The following is a 21,575-nucleotide window of genomic DNA, read 5'->3' on the forward strand; positions in this document are numbered from 1 at the left end:
AGAGTATACAACATTTATTTTTGTTTGCCATCCCCACTGAGTATCAACATATATTACACAATCAGCACACTTTACACGTAAACAACCCGTCCAGATTATAAAATGTCAACATTAGTTTTTTTGTACCAGTTAGTAAGTATTTGATATACACACAAACCAATGACATACATGTCAGAAGGCACACACACCAACATGAGCACACACACATTTTTGTGCATGTGTGCAATACATTTCGCACCTAAACAAATGACAAAAAATATATTAATCTCCACAATATATAATCAATTATGTAACCTACATGACCCAACAATGTATTGCAAAATAACGACAACCTCTCAGAATAGTAGCCATCTTCACATAGAAATATTTTCATTAAGGGTGCGGCGAATTTAAATATACATTTTAGAAAATAATGAAACTAATATTGACGTTATCAGGTAATTATCTCTGTCAACTCCAACACAGACAATTTTGCTTATATCATTAATATACAATGAAACTCATTCGAGTGTCCATTCAAACAGACCTGCAATCCAGCAAACCCAGGGTTCGGCAAATAACAGTCCATATACTTCAAAATGCAATCTTATTTGACATTTTGAATATGGGTTATTGTGCTTTTCTGTGGCAAGGGCATTAAAGTATTTTCAAAGATTTTTACATATTTCCAGGATATCTAGATGTCAGATTTGCTTGAAGAACCAAATAATGGTTTGTAATAAATGCACTTTACCAAACAATTACATATATATTTGACAGTTATTAGCTGTGCTTTGTATGCCTGGCTTTTTCTGTTAGATCACCATGATTTTGACAAAAAGCAGAATAGTGGATGAGTCTATTTTCATTTTCTGCTTCAGGACAAATAGGAGAGGAGAGGGGGTGGGGAAAAGGGGGGGGGGGCTTCATGGCCCTGTGTTGTGGATTAATACTGGTGACTGACTGCACACAAAATTCACTAATGACATGTGCAGGCCAGGACCCAGTCAGCCAATCAAATCCTCAGACTTAAGTGTGTATGTATACTGAGTATACAAAACATTAAGAACACCTGCTCTTTCTGTGACAGACTGACCAGATGAATCCAGGTGAAAGTTATGATCCCTTATTGATGTCACCTGTTAAATCCACTTCAATCAGTGGAGATGAAGGGGAGGAGACAGGTTCAAGAAGGACTCTTTTTAAAATCCTTGAGACATTGATTGTGTATATGTACCATTCAGAGGGTGAATGGGCAAGACAAAAGATTTAAGTGACTTTGAACAGGGTATGGTAGTAGGTGCCAGGCACACCAGTTTGTGTCAAGAACTGTAACGCTACTGGGTTTTTCACGCTCAACAGTTTCCATTGTGTATCAAGGATGGCCCACCACCCAAACAACATCCAGCCAACTTGACACAACTGTGGGAAGCATTGGAGTCAACAAGGGCCAGCATCCCTGTGGAATGCTTTCGACACCTTGTTGAGTCCATGCCCAGACGAATTGAAGCTGTTCTGAGGGCAAAGGGGGAAGATATCAACTCAATATAAGGACGATGTTCCTAATATTTGGTATACTCAGTGTATGTGCATGCACTGCTGGAAAATAAAATAAACTCTTATTTCATTTTGGAAACAATGTATGCTGTGCTTTCTGTATTGTGTGTTAAACAGCTAGAAAAAGAGTCTACTTTTTGATGACCTGGAAGTGATCAATAAATTCACATATAATAAAGTTAATGCTCTCAAGGGATTAGTTTAACTAAGATTAAAATTGGTAAAGATTGGGACCTAAAATGTAACCTTAGTGCTTGAAAATACATTGAGTTTCTACTTATTTTAGGAATTAACACTACTGGGAAAGTGTACTTAAAACACAATAATAATCAGTGCACGTATCTTTGATAAAACTTTGAGAGTGTTTTCTTACTAACAGACAACATGACCAAACAGACTGATCACCTCAATATTCTCTCTCTGCTAAACCAACATTAACATACTAGAACTGTCCTTGGAGTTAAACAGTGTGGATATCTACTCTGATAAAGTGCTTCTGGAATTTCTCCTCTCCTTAAGGTGATGTTTAAACAGAGACAACTAACTAAAGCTGTGTCCGTATGTGTTTACTTTTCACCACAGTATATTTTATGGCTTGTCATATCAATAGGGAAAGTTAAAAGAATCTTAGTTACACATCATCTACCTAAACATTTTATTGACACAAACACACTAAGAAAAGCCTATACGATGTTTCTAATTGTCTGTAAATGGAGCTGAGGGTAAACGGAAAGATCAAAGATCTATTATCTGTATTCAAAAATCACTCAAATATAAGTCTTACATTTCCACACATTCAAATGGCTCCAAAATGTAGAAATAAAAAAAGCAAAATATGTTTTTTTTTTAAATGTGTTTCATTAATGATTTTTTTTATGTGGAAGGTGAAACTGAGGATGATATTGGAGTGATGCTGTGTTTTTTATGTGGTATATCATGCAAATAGCCATAAGCAGTCAACCCAGGACAACACTGGATTCTGGGGATATAACTTTCTATGACGTCAAAGGTTTCAGTTCAGGTATTTCCTCAATTCGAATGTCAACGTAAAAACATGTTTGTAGGATCAATGAAAAAAAAGGCTAATTTCAAGGTAAAATGTAACCCATACATTGTGATTTGCCTTGTCCAAAGCAGTTAACACATTCTCATTCCAAATGTATTGAGTAACTTGTATAGACTAAGTAATACTTTATATCTAAATCATTTACCATCTCATCATAATATAATTATAATCAACAAATAGAATGACAAACACTAAAGCAGTGTTCTCATAGTGCCTTGTTCGAGATGTTGAATCTGATCCAAAGTCAGTTTCTACACAGATAGAAGTAACTCTCTACCCCCATTTGTTTCATATTTCTGTATTAGATATGTTGATGAAGACTGTTAATGGGCAAAAGGTGAATTATTAAGACAGGTTTGTACTCCTTGCTAACCTACAGTACACAATTTGGTGATCTATAAGATCACTGTCAGCTGAACTATCCAGTAAATATGACTCACAACATTCTACTATTACGGCCTATGAAAACCCTGTTTTGACATGTGTTCCACTTCCATTGGATAAGGCTGTTGGCTAAAAATAAACACAAGCAACGTGCTTGTGACCACAGGGGGATGAGAACAACTTTGGTTTGCTCCAGTCGTACGATCACAATGACATAGAACAGTGAAGACCGACCGCACGGAGGACATTCACATCGAAACAGCTTAGCTGTTTTTTTTTTGTATTTTCAATTTTTATCTCTGTTTTTGTACAACAAAATAGATCCTCTGGAAGGTAACATACCTGTCTGGTGTCCATTACTACTCATCATACTCTGTCTCCATCTCTTCGTACTCTGTGTTCCCTTGTGTTGAGTATGATCGGGTCTTCATTGCGCAGTTGGAGTCCATCAAGATGGCCTGAGAAGAAAACAATTGTCTAGAGTCAGAGTACAACCCAAAAAATGGACCATAAATGGAAAAAGAGAATAAAATGGTCACCAATAATTTGTTATCAAGGATAAAAGTATCAGAGGCGAAAGATGTCTCGTTTGAAAACAAAGAGCATTGTACTGTGGTTGTATCGTATACAGTCATGTAGCTTTGATGGAAGACAACTACCTAGGTCAATTTATTAGTCTGCCTCGAGAGGTATAATTCTTTGAACCTTTGTCACAATATCTAGTTACAGAGACACCCATGTGCAATTTATAAAAGCTTTTCAAACTATGTAGATTCACCACCACCATCTACCCCCAAAATGTGCAACCAAAGGGGAAACTACCCTGAGTGTACAAAACATCTTCCGAATATTGATTTGCACCACACCCTTTTGCCCTCAGAACAGCCTCAATTCGTCGGGCCAAGGCGTTGAAAGTGTTCCACCTATCCCTCCACCATGTGTACAATCTATCCACCTATCCCTCCACCATGTGTACAATCTATCCACCTATCCCTCCACCATGTGTACAATCTATCCACCTATCCCTCCACCATGTGTACAATCTATCCACCTATCCCTCCACCATGTGTACAATATATCCACCTATCCCTCCACCATGTGTACAATCTATCCACCTATCCCTCCATCATGTGTACAATCTATCCACCTATCCCTCCATCATGTGTACAATCTATCCACCTATCCCTCCATCATGTGTACAATCTATCCACCTATCCCTCCATCATGTCCACAATCTATCCACCTATCCCTCCACCATGTGTACAATCTATCCACCTATCCCTCCACCATGTGTACAATCTATCCACCTATCCCTCCACCATGTGTACAATCTATCCACCTATCCCTCCACCATGTGTACAATCTATCCACCTATCCCTCCATCATGTGTACAATCTATCCACCTATCCCTCCATCATGTGTATAATCTATCCACCTATCCCTCCATCATGTGTACAATCTATCCACCTATCCCTCCACCATGTCCACAATCTATCCACCTATCCCTCCACTATGTGTACAATCTATCCACCTATCCCTCCACAATGTCCACAATCTATCCACCTATCCCTCCACTATGTGTACAATCTATCCACCTATCCTTCCACCATGTGTACAATCTATCCACCTATCCCTCCACCATGTCCACAATCTATCTACCTATCCTTCAGCGATGTGTACAATCTATCCACCAATCCCTCCACAATGTGCACAAATAAGCTATCCTCTTCTACCTGTCCATACATACTGTAGCTTACTCATACTCTAAACCAGGGGTCTCCAACTTTTTCTAGCACGAGAGCTACTTTAGAAAAATCAAACATAGAGAGCAAGTAATGTATTTTTAATAAACAACTCTAAGGGAGGCCCTTTAAAATCAGTGATTTTTTTCCTGACATATTATGTTTTATATTATCCCAAATTATTTTTTCCTGGTTTTCAATTTTTTTGTTAATCATATTCAAAATTACAATTGTTCCTGGAGAAAAAAATAAAATTGGATGTTCTGAGTCCATGTCAATGCTTAAATCACATCAGTAAACCTTTTATTGGGGGGGGGGGTCTGGAAGAAAACTAGTACATTTGGATTTTGTAATTACCCTTTCATTGAGCATCTGGCCTTTTAAAACCCCAGCGTCCATCCGTAAATCAAATAATCCCCATAAAATTACATCTGTTCTAAAATAGAGATATCAGAGTTTTGGCATTGGATGCGTGTCAGTCTACTCCATCAGCCTATGTAACACTTCCGCACCTGCAGAGAAAGGTGACAGAGCTAGAGCAGTGTTTTTCATATCATGAGACATCACAAAATCATTTGTAGCATTTTGCTCTACTCCATTTTGCTCTACTACCCCCACAAGCATCTTGGGACTCGTCTGAAGTCGTTACAGCCGATCTGCCAATTTCTGTCTGTAGCGTCCGGACACTTCGGACTAGACACTAATATGACCCCTCTGCGTCTAGGTGAGACTCTTACAAACACGTATGTTTTGCTCTATTACACCCACAGGCCTCACAAGACTCGTCTGAAGGTCGCCCGGGACCAGTCGGAAAAATGTATGAAAGACACCTGCTCATCGAACATCTCATTCCAATATTATGAGCGTTAATATGAAGTTGGTCATCCCTTTGCTGCTATAACAGCCTCCACTCTTCTGGGAAGGCTTTCCACTAGATGCTGGAACATTGCTGCGGGGACTTGTTTCCAATCAGCCACAAGAGCATTAGTGAGGTCGGGCACTGATGTTGGGCGATTCGGCCTGGCTCACACGTCGGTGTCCCAATTCATCCCAAAGGTGCTCGATGGGGTTGAGGTCAGGGCTCTGTGCAGGCCAGTCACGTTTTTACACACCGATCTCGACAAACCATTTCTGTATGGACCTCGCTTTGTGCATGGGGGCATTGTCATACTGAAAGAGGAAAGGGCCTTCCCCAAACTGTCGCCACAAAGTTGGCAGCACAGAACTGTGATGCTGTACCACAAAGATTTTCCTTCACTGAACTAAGTGGCCCGAACCATGAAAAACTGTCCCAGACCATTATTCCACCAAACTTTACTGGTATCTGCCAAACCCAGATTCGTCTGTCAGATGTTGAAGCATGATTCATCACTCCAGAGAACTCGTTTCCATTGTTCCAGAGTCCAATTGCCGTGAGCTTTACACCACTCCACCTCACGCTTGGCATTGTGCATGGTGATCTTAGGCTTGTGTGCGGCTGCTTGGCCATGGAAACCCATTTCCTGAAGCTCCCAATGAACAGTTCTTGTGCTGACGTTGCTTCAAGAGGCAGTTTGGAACTCTGTACTAAGTGTTGCAACTGAGGACAGATGATTTTTACGTGCTATGCGCTTCAGCACTCGGTGGTCTTGTTCTGTGAGCTTGTGTGGCCTACCACTTCACGGCTGAGCTGTTGCTCCTAGACGTTTCCACTTCACAATAACAGCACTTACAGTTGTCCAAGGCAGCTCTTGCAGGGCAGAAACTTGACGAACTTACTTGTTGGAATGTGGCACGTTGAAAGTCACTGAGCTCTTCAGTACGGGTCATTCTACTGGCCATGTTTGTCTATGGAGATAGCATGGATTATTGCATGGCTCATTTTTAAACACCTGTCAGCACAGTGGCTGTGGCTGAAATAGCTGAATTCACTCATTTGAAGGTGTGTCCACATACTTTTGGCCTTGTAGTATATATGGAGTCTGTAGGTGACAAAAATAAGGGGTTCAATATTTTTCTTTTTTATAACCTGATCTTTCTTACATCTGTCAGATATAGGATAGACTCTTCATGTTGTTCCATGTAGATCAAACCCCAGGCTGTAGTGATGCTGCCACACTGTGATGCAGTGCCTTAGACCACTGTGCCACTCGGGAGGCCTCAAATCATTTCCCCATATATTTTTGGGGTACTTCAACGGTTCTTAGAATTCTAAATCAAATAGAAAAATGATCCTTGGTATGACCTTCTTAAAACAATTCCATACAGCTTAGTAGTACACCCCTACCCTCCTTACACGCTTATGGTTTAATTGAGCATCTGTGAGGAATGTTCTGTCTAATGTGCCGGTCTACAGATGGTTCTGTATTGCTGCTGCTCACTTCATGGCAAAGTTTGCAAATAACAAATAATATACTTACTCATGATTTACTTCTGCCAGGTAAGCCTACTTTGCAGTTAACATTTAATTCAGAAGGTTTTCTGTCCACCCACAATTGGGTTATCACATCAACTGGCTGCACACAGAGGAGTGATAGACAAACGCGCTCACCCCACAGACAGACGGGCAATATTGCTGGAAATTAATTGGCTGATAATATGTTAGGTTTGGCTTTTTAGGTCATAGTGGCTAACCAGGTGTGGGATGATGTCAAGCTACTCATAGGTGGGCTGTGAGCTACTGGTAGCGCGCGATCGACCTGCTGGAGACCCCCACTCTAAACTAATTCAGTCTAGAGAAGAAAAAGCGTGTGGAAGCTGGGGTGGGGGTGGCCAATAGCAGTAGAATGCATTACACAGCAATGGTGAGACTTGAACAGGCCAACTTAAATAGACAGCCAAATCTAAGAAGGCAAGTGTGTCTTGATCAGAACTCGAGTCTCGAGTTCCTCTCTCTCTGTTTCTCCTGGTACTATTGCCTGTAAAAGACGGCAGTAGTTTGAGCCTGTGGGTATGGCAGTTCTCTCTGCATCAGACGCAGCTTTTACAAGTCATTCGCATTCAAATGCATACCTCTGCTGATGTGTGTGTAGTCGGTTTGCCCGTGTGTGTGTGTGTGTGTGTGTGTGTGTGTGTGTGTGTGTGTGTGTGTGTGTGTGTGTGTGTGTGTGTGTGTGTGTGTGTGTGTGTGTGTGTGTGTGTGTGTGTGTGTGTGTGTGTGTGTGTGTGTGTGTGTGTGTGTGTGTGTGTGTGTGTGTGTGTGTGTGTGTGTGTGTGTGTGTGTGTGTGTGTGTGTGTGTGTGTGTGTGTGTGTGTGCGAGCTTGTGTGTGTGTACGAGGGGTTCAGTGTCTCACCATTTTCTCCTCCCTCCCAGGAGGACTCCTGAGGAAGTAACAGAGGGGAGCGAAGAGGATGTCCACGACGCCAATGATGGTCATGAGCCAGGAGAACCCAATGCTCTTCGCTATGGCGCCCCCAGCGGATGGACCTTCATCAGCAAAGGAAGGCTAATGAGCTTATAGAGGAGTTGAATATAGAGGCCTTATTTTTGCCATTTTGACATATCATGATAACTATCCCCATGACGGCAAATCTGCGAACTCTTACTATGCCACACCTTAAAAACATACATAAGAACGCACGGTACAAAATCAGAGAATATAAAAATATGGACTACAACTTGGCAGTTTAAAATTGTTACTTTAAATATGTGTACTTAAGTAAGTGGGTCCTGTGGGTGGGATGGGGAGGGGGTTGGGGGGGATAAATGTGTATTTGAGTAATGTCTTTTGGTTTGTGCTTTTTAAGTTTGTCTTGTCAACCCCAAAATAAAAACGGATCATAAAAAAAATGAAATAATGTGTGACAGAAATGTTTAAAAGACTATGCTCCTTGACTGGGTTATTTCCAAGCATCTGAGTTACCTAAAGCAAAGCCCATGCAGAATGCCACATCAGCAATGGCATACACAGTGCCATAGACTGACACGTGTCTCAGGTCCACTAAGTAGCCCATGATTGGCATCATAGAGGAATCCACCATGCCTGACAAGAGACAAAACAGTGAGAATACAGTAGTATCTGTTACAAACCAGATGCTAGTTTCATCATTTGCGGTTTTCCTGTACAGTGTGAAAACAAATTGACTTACCAATTGCAAAACCAACACCGAAATTCGGAAGTATTAGTCCGTAGATGTCCTTAGCAAAAGGAACCTGTGACACAGAACATAGTCAAGGTAAAGAGTGGAACAGGGGTTTTATTGATCAAATGTTTACAGTGTTATCCAGAATACCATTCTTTATGTGGGACTCAAGATATGTGTTCTCCCACACACAAACACAACTGCATAAGGCACTACAATGGAAATGGAATTGTCTGTTTCCAGAGAATCGGCTGTTTGCCGGTTGACTTCTGACCGAACTCCCCTTCCCTAGACTCAGAATGTGATTTGGAGACTAATGAGATATAGTAGGACATTAAGACAATGGGACTGTTCCAATATTTTGAAAATGCATCATTACTTCCCCCTTTCCTCTATGTAATTCCTGTCAAACCCTAGCTTTCACCTATACCCATAGTATTACACAAACAATCTTTAGATGGATCCCCTAATACTGACGATGCCATGCCAAACAGGTAAGGTAAGCACCGTGTTGAGCTGGATGCTAAATTCTAGCTGAGGAAGATGTGTCTAGTACTCACACAGAGGATGCTAACCCCCACGAGTACCATTCCGATGAGAGCGCACAGCCATCTGGGAAAGGAAGAAAGAGCAGTTCAGTGTCTGCCAATGACAACAGTCAACGTCCCTCTCCCCTCCCTCCACCGTTGTTTTGTACCGCAAGGCCACGCAATCTGATTTACTCTAATATTAAACTTTAAATAAATGTAAATGTAAGTAAATGGATCACAATCTGTTTTCTTTTGAGTCAGGATTAGGACATTTTATGAAACAAATAGGAGTTGCTTTATTTCAACTTTCTTAAATAATACTGCTATGGCTACAGGAAACATTTGAGTCCTGAAATACATTTATTTTCATAAAGTGTGAGCTAAAAATAGAATGATTCATATGTGACAGATCGCACACTTGATCAACTGCGGCAAACAAACAAACATTAGCCAAGAGGTCATAAACTCATTGTCACACTGAGACTTCAATAAACAGCAAATACCCAACCTGCCAGAGAAATCTCATTCAGAGTTGCTCAATAGTACAGGAAACAGATACCAATGCGGGAGAAGATAAGGAGACGGAAAAACGGGAGTAATTTCCCTCCCTACCTCCCCATCTTGTGTGCGAGGACGCCAAAGATGTTGGTTCCAATAAGGTAAGAGATGCTGGCTGGCACGAAGGCAATGCCTAGCAGAGAGAAAGAGAGAGAGGGAGAGGGAGAGGAAGAGAGAGAGAAAGAGAGAGCAAGATTGAGAGAGAGAGAGAGAGAGAGAGAGAGAGAGAGAGGGAGAGGGAGAGGGCAGGGTACAGAGAGCAGAGAGCAGGGTAAAGAGAGAGTGCAGGGTACAGAGAGAAGAGGGAGAGAGAGAGAGAGAGAGAGAGAGAGAGAGAGAGAGAGAGAGAGAGAGAGAGAGAGAGAGAGAGAGAGAGAGAGAGAGAGAGAGAGAGAGAGAGAGAGAGAGAGAGAGAGAGAGAGAGAGAGAGAAACAGAGAGCAGAGTGGAGAGAGAGAGAGAGAGAGAGAGCAGGGTAGAGAGACAGAGAGAGGAGAGAGAGCAGGGTAGAGAGAGGAACAAGAGAGAGAGAGAGAGAGAGAGAGAGAGAGAGAGAGAAGACAGAGAGAGAGAGAGAGAGAGAGAGAGAGAGAGAGAGAGAGAGAGAGAGAGAGAGAGAGAGAGAGCAGGGTAGCGAGAGAGGCCCAGATAAGCATCCACATTATCAGCCTTCATCATAGGGCTCCAGCACATCTCCTAGACACAGTAATGAACACTCCCGCTCTACACTCGCCCTCAAATGACACCCTAATATCCTGCCCTGTCCCCCCATCTTCCTCCAGACCCTCTCTCATCCCCTTTTGTCTGTGCGAGTCCTCACAGGCAACGCCACTAATAAAATAAGTAATAATGACAGAAAAGAAAAAGAGTGATTTGGTTTCAATGGAAGGTTCAATGAGATTTTCAATGTTCACCTACATACTGTTTGAAGTCCATGCAAGTCTACAGTTATAATCCAAACCTTGAGTTGAAATGAGGACCTTTATTCTAAATACATTCAGCGGGCAGAATGGTTTCATGAGCAGCATTGTCAATAGGGGAAACAGGATTTACAAGAGGGAAAAAAAGGAAAATAAATGTAAAAATACCTAGCTGCCATTTTCTTGGACACATGGTCTCCATCATCCAAATAGGCAACGCTGGTTCTAACATGGCGATGGCCATGTTCGCAAAACAAATGGATCCTGAAAAAGAGAATGTGATTGGGGATAAGTGGACCCTGGGCCTATTATTCTCCATCTTCACACGTTTTGTGTGTCCCTATCAACCCCCCTCACCCCCCCCCCCCCCCCCCCCCCGTTCCTGCAGCCTCAGACATAATACCAAGTATTAGTCCACCCTGGCCAAAGGACCTGGTAATTGAAGTGGTGGGGAGGCTCACTGACACATAAATGCATTTTCCCCCAGTACTTCAGTCTTACACATACTCAACACACACAAGCAAGCACGCACACACACACACATACAGTCACAGACCACACACATGCACGCACGTGCACATGCATGCACAAGCACACATGCACCAATGCACGTGTGAATGCACACACGAATGCAGGGATGCTCACACTCACTCACTCTATTCTATTCTAATGGAGAGATGACCCCATCTAGCATGCTGCGCTCACTCCCTCTCAACACTCTCCCTGACAATAATACTGTGTTTCCCTGGCTCAGGGCACAAATTCAACCACTGAAATAGAATTTGATGGAACATCTGAATCAATTCTTCTTCCACATCTTTGCTCCCACATCTTTGCTCCCACATCTTTGCTTCCACCTTTTTGCTCCCACCTCTTTGCTTCCACCTCTTTGCTCCCACATCTTTGCTCCCACATCTTTGCTTCCACCTTTTTGCTCCCACCTCTTTGCTTCCACCTCTTTGCTTCCACCTCTTTGCTCCCACCTCTTTGCTTCCACCTCTTTGCTTCCACCTTTTTGCTCCCACCTCTTTGCTTCCACCTCTTTGCTTCCACCTTTTTGCTCCCACCTCTTTGCTTCCACCTCTTTGCTTCCACCTCTTTGCTCCCACCTCTTTGCTTCCACCTCTTTGCTTCCACCTCTTTGCTCCCACCTCTTTGCATCCACCTCTTTGCTTCCACCTCTTTGCTCCCACCTCTTTGCTTCCACCTCTTTGCTTCCACCTCTTTGCTTCCACCTCTTTGCTTAGTGTGACTGAAATGGGAAATGGCACAGCAGGTGCTTCAGAATGAAGCAATAATATTCCAGTATTAATAAGTGACGCGTTCTTACCTGCAGCAATGAGTATGTATGGATCTTTCATAAGACTCCATAGCGAAGACCCTTTCTGGCTCTGTAGAGAGAAAAGGGACAGGAAATGTAGAGCTAAACAGAGAGCCATGAGTTTCATGTCAAAACAGATTAATACAAAAAGCCAGCCAAAATATGATCTAGGGAACGTAATTACTACCGTGCTTTTACATCATTCCACAATGATGTTTAGTTACTGTCTGTGCTTATGTCAAACTGGAACACAATTCTCCCTCTCTATTCTGAGGATCCCTGCTCTTACAGTAGCGAATAGAAAATGTCCACACATAGCCAATGAGTTTACAAAAGACTGACACAGTGTTGACAACAACCCGTTATCAGTCCCTCTGACACCATCTCTCAGCTTAATGACAGATATGTACTAATTGTGAGGATTATGTCATGACCCAGACCAATTCCACTTTCCCCTTTTTAATATTCTTCAAGACCTCAATATCAAACAAAAAACGATTTCAAACATAAACAACCTTCCCCTATCATCCACAACTAAACAACGTCTAAGCGCCATTGGTCTGACAATCACAGCCACCATCTAGCGCTCTGATTCAGTCTCTGTCTTCTTGGTATCCGTGGTGACTGATACACATCAGCCCCATAGACCAAAGTCATAGGGACTGTGATAGGAATCTCTATCACAGGCACACATCTCCTCTAACTGGAATGGTAAACCATCATACCAGAGACCCACACATTTAGTGGTTTAAATTCAGACTGTTTTTTTGGTTGTTTTTACTCAGACACCCGCGACCCATTTAAAACCTCCCGTTGCGAGTAGCAACCCCGACTTGAGTATCACTGGTGTAAAGCACTTTAATCATCTGGAAAAACGCTGTTTGAATCCAATCCCAATCAAATCACATATAATACACTATTGATATCACAGTGATCTGGTGATTGTGAACACATTCCAGCACAATTCCAATGAATTTACTGTCAAATCGATAGCCATACACTCACCTCTGGTTCCACCTTTGAGGGCTGGAGAATGAACAGTTGCAGTGCTGTTGGGAGACAGAGTCTGAACTTAGTTAGCATCCCTAACAGGTAACTTCTGATTGGAGAAAAAAGAATGTCTGCTTCATGATAGAGAGAAACATGACCACATTACCTCCATCCAGCACAGCCAGAACAGCCAGAATGAGGAAAGGTGCCGTTTTCCCCACAAACTCATACATGACACTGCCAAATGGTGGGCCCACTGGGTGGAAGAAAGTAAAGATGGTCAAGGGTTTTGGCCAAACATAGCTTGTTACTGTAGTCTACAAAGTGCTCAAGTGCATCATGAATTGTGCACATACCCAGCACACCCATGGCGAGACCACCGAGGGCTATCCCAATGGCATTTCCCCTCTCCTCATCATCTGTGTACACACTGGCAAGCATCCCCATCCCTAGAAGAAGAACAGGACATGTAGCTACCCACTGGGCACAGACGTCTAGTTTTGATAAATGATTGTTCAACTTGAGAGACATAAAGATGCATAACAAGGTAGGCCCACAGTAATGAAAATGTGAAGTTTCTGGAGAAACTGTATGTTCTTGCGCAGCTGTCTCAAAGTGAAGCTAATCCTGAAAGCGTCCATAAATGTCAGGGGTAATGCCAAGGACCTTACCAGCCACAGAGGAGCAGGAGGAGCCCACACCCTGCATGGATCTGGCCAGAAACAGCAGAGTGTAGCTCGATGAGAAGGCGAACACTTAACAACAACGACGACAATAGAAATTCAGACAAAAGAAAACATCAATCATGAAAAAACATTGAAACACTGTGTGAGATCTGAAAACAGGTGTGGGTGTGACGGGTGTGGATGTGACGGGTATGGATGTGACGGGTGTGGATGTGACGGGTGTGGATGTGACGGGTGTGGATGTGACGGGTGTGGGTGTGACGGGTGTGGATGTGACGGGTGTGGATGTGACGGGTGTGGATGTGACGGGTGTGGATTTGACGGGTGTGGATGTGACGGGTGTGGATGTGACGGGTGTGGATGTGGGTTATACTTACTGATGGTTGACAGGAACATAATACAGAACCCGGCAAACATGGGGATCTGGTATCCTATTCTGTAGGCACATAGAGACATCCCTTCTCAATACCGTTCTATGTAATACAATACAATATAAAACAAGACAACAATAACTACAGCTCATCTAACACTCGGCAGTCTAGTTGCAGCAGTCGGGCAGAAATACTCTTTGGCCCTGTACACACTCAGGTCAGGTTGTACAACTGATGTACAATGCGTTTGCCACAATGGTTGTGATACAACTGATATTTGTGTGATGCACAACTGAGAGTTGGTCTCCACAGAAATGTTTACACAACTGTTGTGTGGTGTCAATGCCTTGTAATTATTTTTGTGCAGGAAAAACTCTGTCGTATCACAATAAATTGCACATCAGTTGTTATACAACTTGAGTGTGTACTGCAGGCCTTGTTCCATGTAACTGACATGCATGACTTGCCTTGTGTTGTCCTTATCCAAGCCGAAGGTGACTAAGGGGAAATAATAGGATTCTATTGTTTGCTTCAATTACAGCATATTGTGGTGCCCAGTTGAGACGGTAAGTACTAGCCTTGATGCATTTGCCAATACTGAGCAGAGAGCACTGCTAGAGCTCACATCTTGACTGATTCCATACTTTACCCATGGGCGCATTCCATAAGAAAATACCTCACAGTAATGTCTCTGACACCTTGGTCTTTCAGAATGTGTGCTGACATACAGGTATGTCTATAAAATACTTGTTCTAGACTATAATCGATATTGAGCAATTTTAGAACACAGTAAGTAGTTCAAAACTATAACTACAAGTGCTTGTAAAGCCCTACAAGCAGGGATCCTTACAGGGAAGCATAAATCCAACACAAATCACAAAACAGGAATTTAGCTACATGGGAGCAGGATGGATTAGATCTAACTTACATAACAATTGGTCTCAAAATAGCAATATAATGTAATATAATGTATATAAATGTTATCCGTTTTTGATTTTCCTCCCTGTCACTTGAAAATAGTCGGTTACTGATCTTTCTTTCCATGAATACTGTGATTTGACTTCGATAAATACATAAATATGATTAAATAATGACCTTTGACTGAGTACCCAAACTCAGGATAAGCTTAGTCACCATTCAGCTCTGGGCTAGCAGGAAGCCACTGTGACCTGGCAGGCACCCACACTGCATGGGGCTATGCACTGAACTGGGAAGATACAATCACTGGTCCAGCTTGCCTGCCTGCTGTCATATCATTTTAGTGTAATTCAAAACTACTTGTTTTAATTATTAGTCAAATCAAGTCATAACTGTATGAAACAACCACTTCATACTCCCGGGTGGCACAGTGATCTAAGGCACTGCATCTCAATGCTAGAGGTGTCACTACAGACCCTGGTTTGATCCCGGGCTGTATCACAACCGGCTGTGATCGGGAGTCCCGTAGGGTGGCGTACAATTGGCCCAGCGTCGTCCGGGTTAGGCGAGGGTTAAGCCGTCATTGTAAAATAAGAATTTGTTCTTAACTGACTTGCCTAGTTAAATAAATAAAGGTTCAATAAAAATAAATGAGTGCCAGCAGTGAATCATTTTAAATGCTAAAACTTTTACATTTTTGTCATTTAGCAGACGCTCTTATCCAGAGCAACTTACAGGAATTAATTAGGGTTAAGTGACTTGCTCGAGGGCACACTGACGGATTTTTTACCTAGTCAGCATGGGCATTCAAACTACCAACATTCGCTTACTGGCCCAATGCACTGAACTGCTAGGCTACCTGCCGCCGCTCTTCATAAACAAGAGAAACATAAATAGACATGTCTTATGAAACCTGAATTATATGACTATACAGCTAAGCTAGTTGCCATGCAAACCAGTTCACAGCTGGCATTCAATTTAAGATCATCTAGAAATAAACATAAAACTATTGAATTTGAAAAAGAGTGAGTAACAGAAAACACACCAGTGGGGACATGGGGAAATGTGACGGTTAAAAGCTTTCATTCACCCACCTGTTGGTGAGAGGCCCAATGAAGGGGTTGGTGATGAGCTGTACAGTGGCCTTGGAGGCAAAGAGTAGTCCCACTTTCACATTCTCATTGAGCAGCTGGTCGTCTGCTTTGGGGCAGTCGGGCTGTGTGGAGTTGTGGGGTGTGAGAGCCGAGGTGGAAGAAGAGACCCCCTGCGTCTGACCCAAGGGTATGGGTGTGGAGTCCATTGGGTCCCCGCTGGTTACCCTGACAGAGTTGTCATAGAGGGACACGATGGTCTGGAAGGTTCCAGAAGGGGTGTGTGGGGAGGCCGTAGTGTGATTCTTGGCCATGTTGGCTGCTGCATCATCAATTGTGTATAGGTAGCTAGGGATGATGGGGACTACCAGGAAGAAAGGATCAGAAAAAGAGATGAGGGGGGGGGGGGTCTATTTACATTCTGATATAACTTCTCTCCAATAGACCCACCCACAATTTGAACACCGTCTGTGGGGAATATAATTAAGAAATGATTTCGTATTTATTTGATTTGTGTAGCGGATGGGACATTAGGACACGCACTACATTTGTTTCAAAGGTTAGGAATAGACTGATTGGATTTCACTAATTTAGCTATACATATGGCAGATAACACAATAATTGGCCCCATGAAGATGGTTTTAACCTATTACTTTCATATTATTATGTTATTATCATGTTTTATCATATGGTAACGATATGATTATTAGGGGGTCATGACCGTCCCAATATTTGAAACAGGACAATTTGACCCCCCCCCCCAATAATATACCATGATCAGTTTAATTGTTTGGATAAAAAAAACTCCCAATCTAAAGCACCTGGCTTTATGTGGTTTTGCACCAGAGTGCCCCTCTGCAGTAACTGTTCAGCAGCCTGCACTAACCGCTCTCTCTCCTTCTCTTTGTATACATGTTTTGAAAGTTTAAAATTAGTAAAACTTCATGAACATTTCATAGATGTATCCCTATGTTGTTGTGTAACTAGCAAACTAATGGTGATGAGATAATAGTGTGTAAAAATAGTTTTATACAAGTTATACGGATGCATGCAATGTTAGGTTGGCTATTGTAGCTAGGCTAACGTAAGCTAAATTAGCTAGCTAAGCTAGCACCAAAGCTAGCACAGTATCTGGATCTTTTCAACAGCAGTTTCCGATGAGCAGCACTCAGTAAGTCAGTGTTCACCTTTGTGAAAAAGTAGATAGTGCCTTTAATGGAGGTGCCAAAACCAAAGAGGATAAAAGTGCTGTACATTCGTTTATTTTTGGGAGTGCAAAAGACTATGTAAATGAATAACTGGCGACATAGCTAGCTAGCTAACTACACTGTACAATTCCTAATAGACTGGTGCCCAAGTGCTATAACAAATGTTGTTGCCCACATCCTGATTTAATTTGGTTGTCATGGCAGGGGTCAGAGACAGGTAGTATAGAGAGAGGGGGAGAGAGAGCACCGCCCATGCTGAGGCAGGGAGAGGACGAACAGGTCATCAGATTGAACCATGTTGATGTCTGTCATATCCACCTGGAAAAGCTGGATACCATAGATAGGAAAACAATCTGCGTGCAGTGACATGCATAAAAAGGTATTTGGTGCATTTAAGTGAATTGAGACTAAAGATCTGACCACTATATGCCCACCTTTGTATAAGGTTGCAACCGGTTATTGACTGTTTTTGAATGTGTTTGTTTTTTACGTGATGCTGAATGACAATGAGTTGTTGCTATGTATTTTTGAAGGCTATTGCTTGAGCCTGAGGCCATACTGATTGGGATATTTTGAAGTCTATTTCCTGAGCATGATGGCATACTCATTCATTTATTTTGAAGTCTATTGCTATAACATTTTATTCCTTATTGAGGAGTTATATTTTGACTGTCACTGAATTATTGTATGAAATAATATTGCAATAAAATAGTGTAACCAAGTGAGATGTTTCTGTATTCAGATGGCCTCGACTCGTTTGAAGTGAATTCAGTATGGGAAATTAGTTATTCAAGACCATGTACTAGCCAACCGTGGTGAAGGTTACACAAATAGATTCATGGGTTTTTACATTTAAATGTAGTTAAAGAAGGGTTGTGGTGGTGACTTTCTGAACTGTTAAGAGTAACAACACAGTTAGAAGTAATATTGGTATTTCAGTTTAATTGATGTATATTGACCAAATTATCAGGACATTTTTGGATGTATTTTCCCTAAGAAATTGATGAGAAACAACCCTTTCACAGCTATGTTTTATATCTTGAGGGGCATTCCCCCAGACCCACCTTGAGGGGTGTTGCCAGCGGAACCCATTGACCTAATATGCAACACAAAGTTATGCCCTTGCTGTATATAGATTTGCCTCCAATCACATATAGGCATATACGGCTAGCTACTGTAGAGTGATTTCTGACAGACATATTCTGACATTCTTCCAATGCGCACCTGTATCCAGTGCTCAATGGACATGTCCGGGAGACCTGACCAGCGTTGAGGGTGTAATCTCGCGCGAAATAACAGCATTTACGCACACATATTTGCCATCTATAATCTATCGGATACGACTGGGAGATTCATTGGCAATGGCAGTTTTGATGCTTTCAGGTAAATCAAGTGAACTAGGGACATTGGAACCAAAAACATATCTGTAGCGGGTACACCATCCCGGTCCACCAGATTTGATTTAATAATTACTCTGTACTTGGCTTCGTGAAAGGCAATATACATTATGTTAAATCATGAACAATTCATCTCCTTGTGAAGCTTCACACTATAGGCTACAGCGTTTGAAAATTCCCTAAAGTTGTAAGCAATTTGACGCAATCTGATAACATGACTAATCATAATGGACAGATTAAACGTTTAAGCAACAATGTTGCACATTGGCCGCCTACTAATATGTTATTATGGGTATAATAGCATTTTAATTCAGAATCTGTTTGGTTTATGAAATATTTGATGCATTCATTCTTACTCATTGTCATATCGGATGACAAACCAATCAATGTCCATCTTATTTGAATTAAATTAAATGATATGACCAGGTCTATGCACAGGTAAGAACTGAAGTAGCTAGTGTCTAATTTCGTATATTATTACAAAGCTTCAGGTAAGGCTAAATTATGAGCAAATCATAGGCTTTAGACTAGCCTAGTTTATTTCTTTTTTTTATTATTGGAAAGCAATAGCCAGGACGCTGACATGAATAACTTTTGTTCCACACCCAATTTTTTTTTAACTACTCGAAACAAAGAGGAGAATACTACCTTCTTAAAATGGAAATAACAAAACATTGCATAGTTCAAAATAATATATGTTATGTGTCCAAATTGTTTATGGGTTATTTAGGCTAGCAACGGACTCGAATTGGTTTTAGAAATGCATTTTTATTCGAACTTCAACGGGTGAAATAACAGTTGACGCAACAGGTAAGCAGTGTGAAAATGCTTTATCCAAAGTTGAACCTACCGACCACCGTTAGAAGCATATTATCCAGCAGCAAGGCGATGAAAACGATGACCAGGATCAACTTCCTCGATTGTCTTTCCTCTCTCATCCATGACAATAAATTAAATTCTCTCAGTGTGTCTAATCTTCCCATTTTTAGAGTCCACAAAGGAGCAAGTGAAAAAATATTCGGTCTGAAAAGAACAAACGTTATGGACACCAGATAGTGACAGTCTGGAAACCAAAAATGTAGGCTACCATAGTATAGAAGCCTAATTGCAAATTACGCACGTTAAAATGTCAAATAAATAAATGTTAATTTTGTATAAATTGTATAGATTTCACACAAGGCAATGTCAAATGCTCTTATACAGAGTGGCATAAACTAATATACATTGCTTATGTGCCAGTGGAATAAAGTAGAAATTGGGACATCTGCTTCAAAAGATCGTGACCTTAAATGTGTTAAAAGTGCCATAATGGTTGAAATCTTACCTTAGATGCACATTAGCAAAAATCCCTTTGCGGCCGCAAATCCGAAAGGAACGATAGATGCGGGGCGTTTTAGTTACTTGAATGCTCCTTGACGTCATGCAACCTTTATCATGAACATCCTCACATACAGCATCACAGTGAGGGATACGCACAAGCAAATAACATTGAATACAAAGTCGAAATCGTGAGACAATGTGGTAGTTGGGGTTTTGATGATGTGCATACTATGAAATTAACAAAATTGCATGTTACTTAAAGTTTTTAGTTACTTACACTGCGGAGGGATATCATTATCATTTTGAAACCAACTACAGTTTAACAGAGTAACAGTATGATACTGACAATCTAGCATTTTGTTGACTATGTAAGTCAAATGCGGTTAATTCATTATCATACATAAGCAATAGCCTATATGTGTGCAGTAGGTGTGTGTGTGCGTGTGCTTGCTAGCACGCGAGCAATGTGGAACACGTTTAAAATATATTTCGCATGGGGCTGCGAACCAAAAGCTGGAGCAAGAACACACACTTGTAACTTCCCATGTTTCAATACAGCGACAGGATCTCTACAATGTTATATAGATGCCACAAAACCTGTCAGGCCAACAGTCAACCCTCACAAAGTCTGTCAGACCCCGTTTTTACACGGTTGACCACTCCTGCCTTATCAAAAATCACTGTTTATCAACCATGTAACTTGACCTCCTGAGCATTCGCTCTCTGTGTTTGTCAGAGACCCTCATCTTCCTATATTTGTATGCAAGATCATTGCAGAATCATCTCTCAATGATTAAACTCTGTCTATTTTGAAAAGGAATCATCATTATGAATGCTTTTGAGCACTTCATTGCAGTAAAGGGTGGCAATGGCACCACCTTGTGTTTTATGCTGTCTGTTGCATCTTCATGAGACAATGCAAAACGAACACTAGCAGGCCTATGTGTTGGCATAAACGGGGAACAACCTATCTTTGCATTCCCACCTCTGTGGAGACTTAAAGATGCGGCTGTAATCTGTCTAGACTTCACGCGACTGAAAGTGTAATTGCATTGCATTTTTAGGCCCTGGATTTATCCACCACTTTCATCCAGTTAAACTGAAGCAAATCTTAACCATATTGACATATTCAAACTCCCACCAGTTTCATCCACATCTAAAGGATCACCAAGTCAGGATGTTGTCCAAGATGACTTGTATTATATGTTTTTTAAATGACCATCACGTTTCACCCAATTACATAATCCTACAATCATTGTAGCCTATTTACCCCCTTGACTGACCTATGAGATCTCCAGCTCATTGAGTAACCATAGCCTCCCGTCCCTTCGATTACATAGCCAACATAAGTTTACCAAGAACACCTCTTCTCAACCGTAAGTGAATTTGTACCTTTGTTTTTTTTGTGATTTATTAGTATGTTGTTGCTGTAAGAGTAGATCCAACTATTGTATCTATTGGTTACCTCAACATGT

General features: G+C 41.6%; 1 protein-coding gene across 1 annotated transcript; it reads right to left on the reverse strand.

Moving 5' to 3' along the window:
- Window positions 1-4: 4 nt before the first annotated feature.
- LOC124041300 (synaptic vesicular amine transporter-like) lies at window positions 5-20,194 on the reverse strand. Its single transcript, XM_046358742.1, has 16 exons — window positions 20,105-20,194; window positions 19,631-19,803; window positions 16,179-16,539; window positions 14,173-14,231; window positions 13,781-13,864; window positions 13,466-13,558; window positions 13,276-13,365; window positions 13,125-13,168; window positions 12,129-12,189; window positions 10,967-11,062; window positions 9,934-10,012; window positions 9,352-9,403; window positions 8,798-8,861; window positions 8,572-8,691; window positions 8,002-8,135; window positions 5-3,444 (listed from the first exon to the last, which is right to left on the reverse strand). Exons 2-16 carry the CDS (start codon window positions 19,761-19,763, stop codon window positions 3,346-3,348), a joined length of 1,569 nt encoding a protein of 522 aa, XP_046214698.1. The 5' UTR covers window positions 19,764-19,803; window positions 20,105-20,194; the 3' UTR covers window positions 5-3,345.
- Window positions 20,195-21,575: the final 1,381 nt, after the last annotated feature.

The sequence above is a fragment of the Oncorhynchus gorbuscha genome, linkage group LG08 (genome assembly GCF_021184085.1).
Source record: "Oncorhynchus gorbuscha isolate QuinsamMale2020 ecotype Even-year linkage group LG08, OgorEven_v1.0, whole genome shotgun sequence".
NCBI lineage: Eukaryota > Metazoa > Chordata > Actinopteri > Salmoniformes > Salmonidae > Oncorhynchus > Oncorhynchus gorbuscha.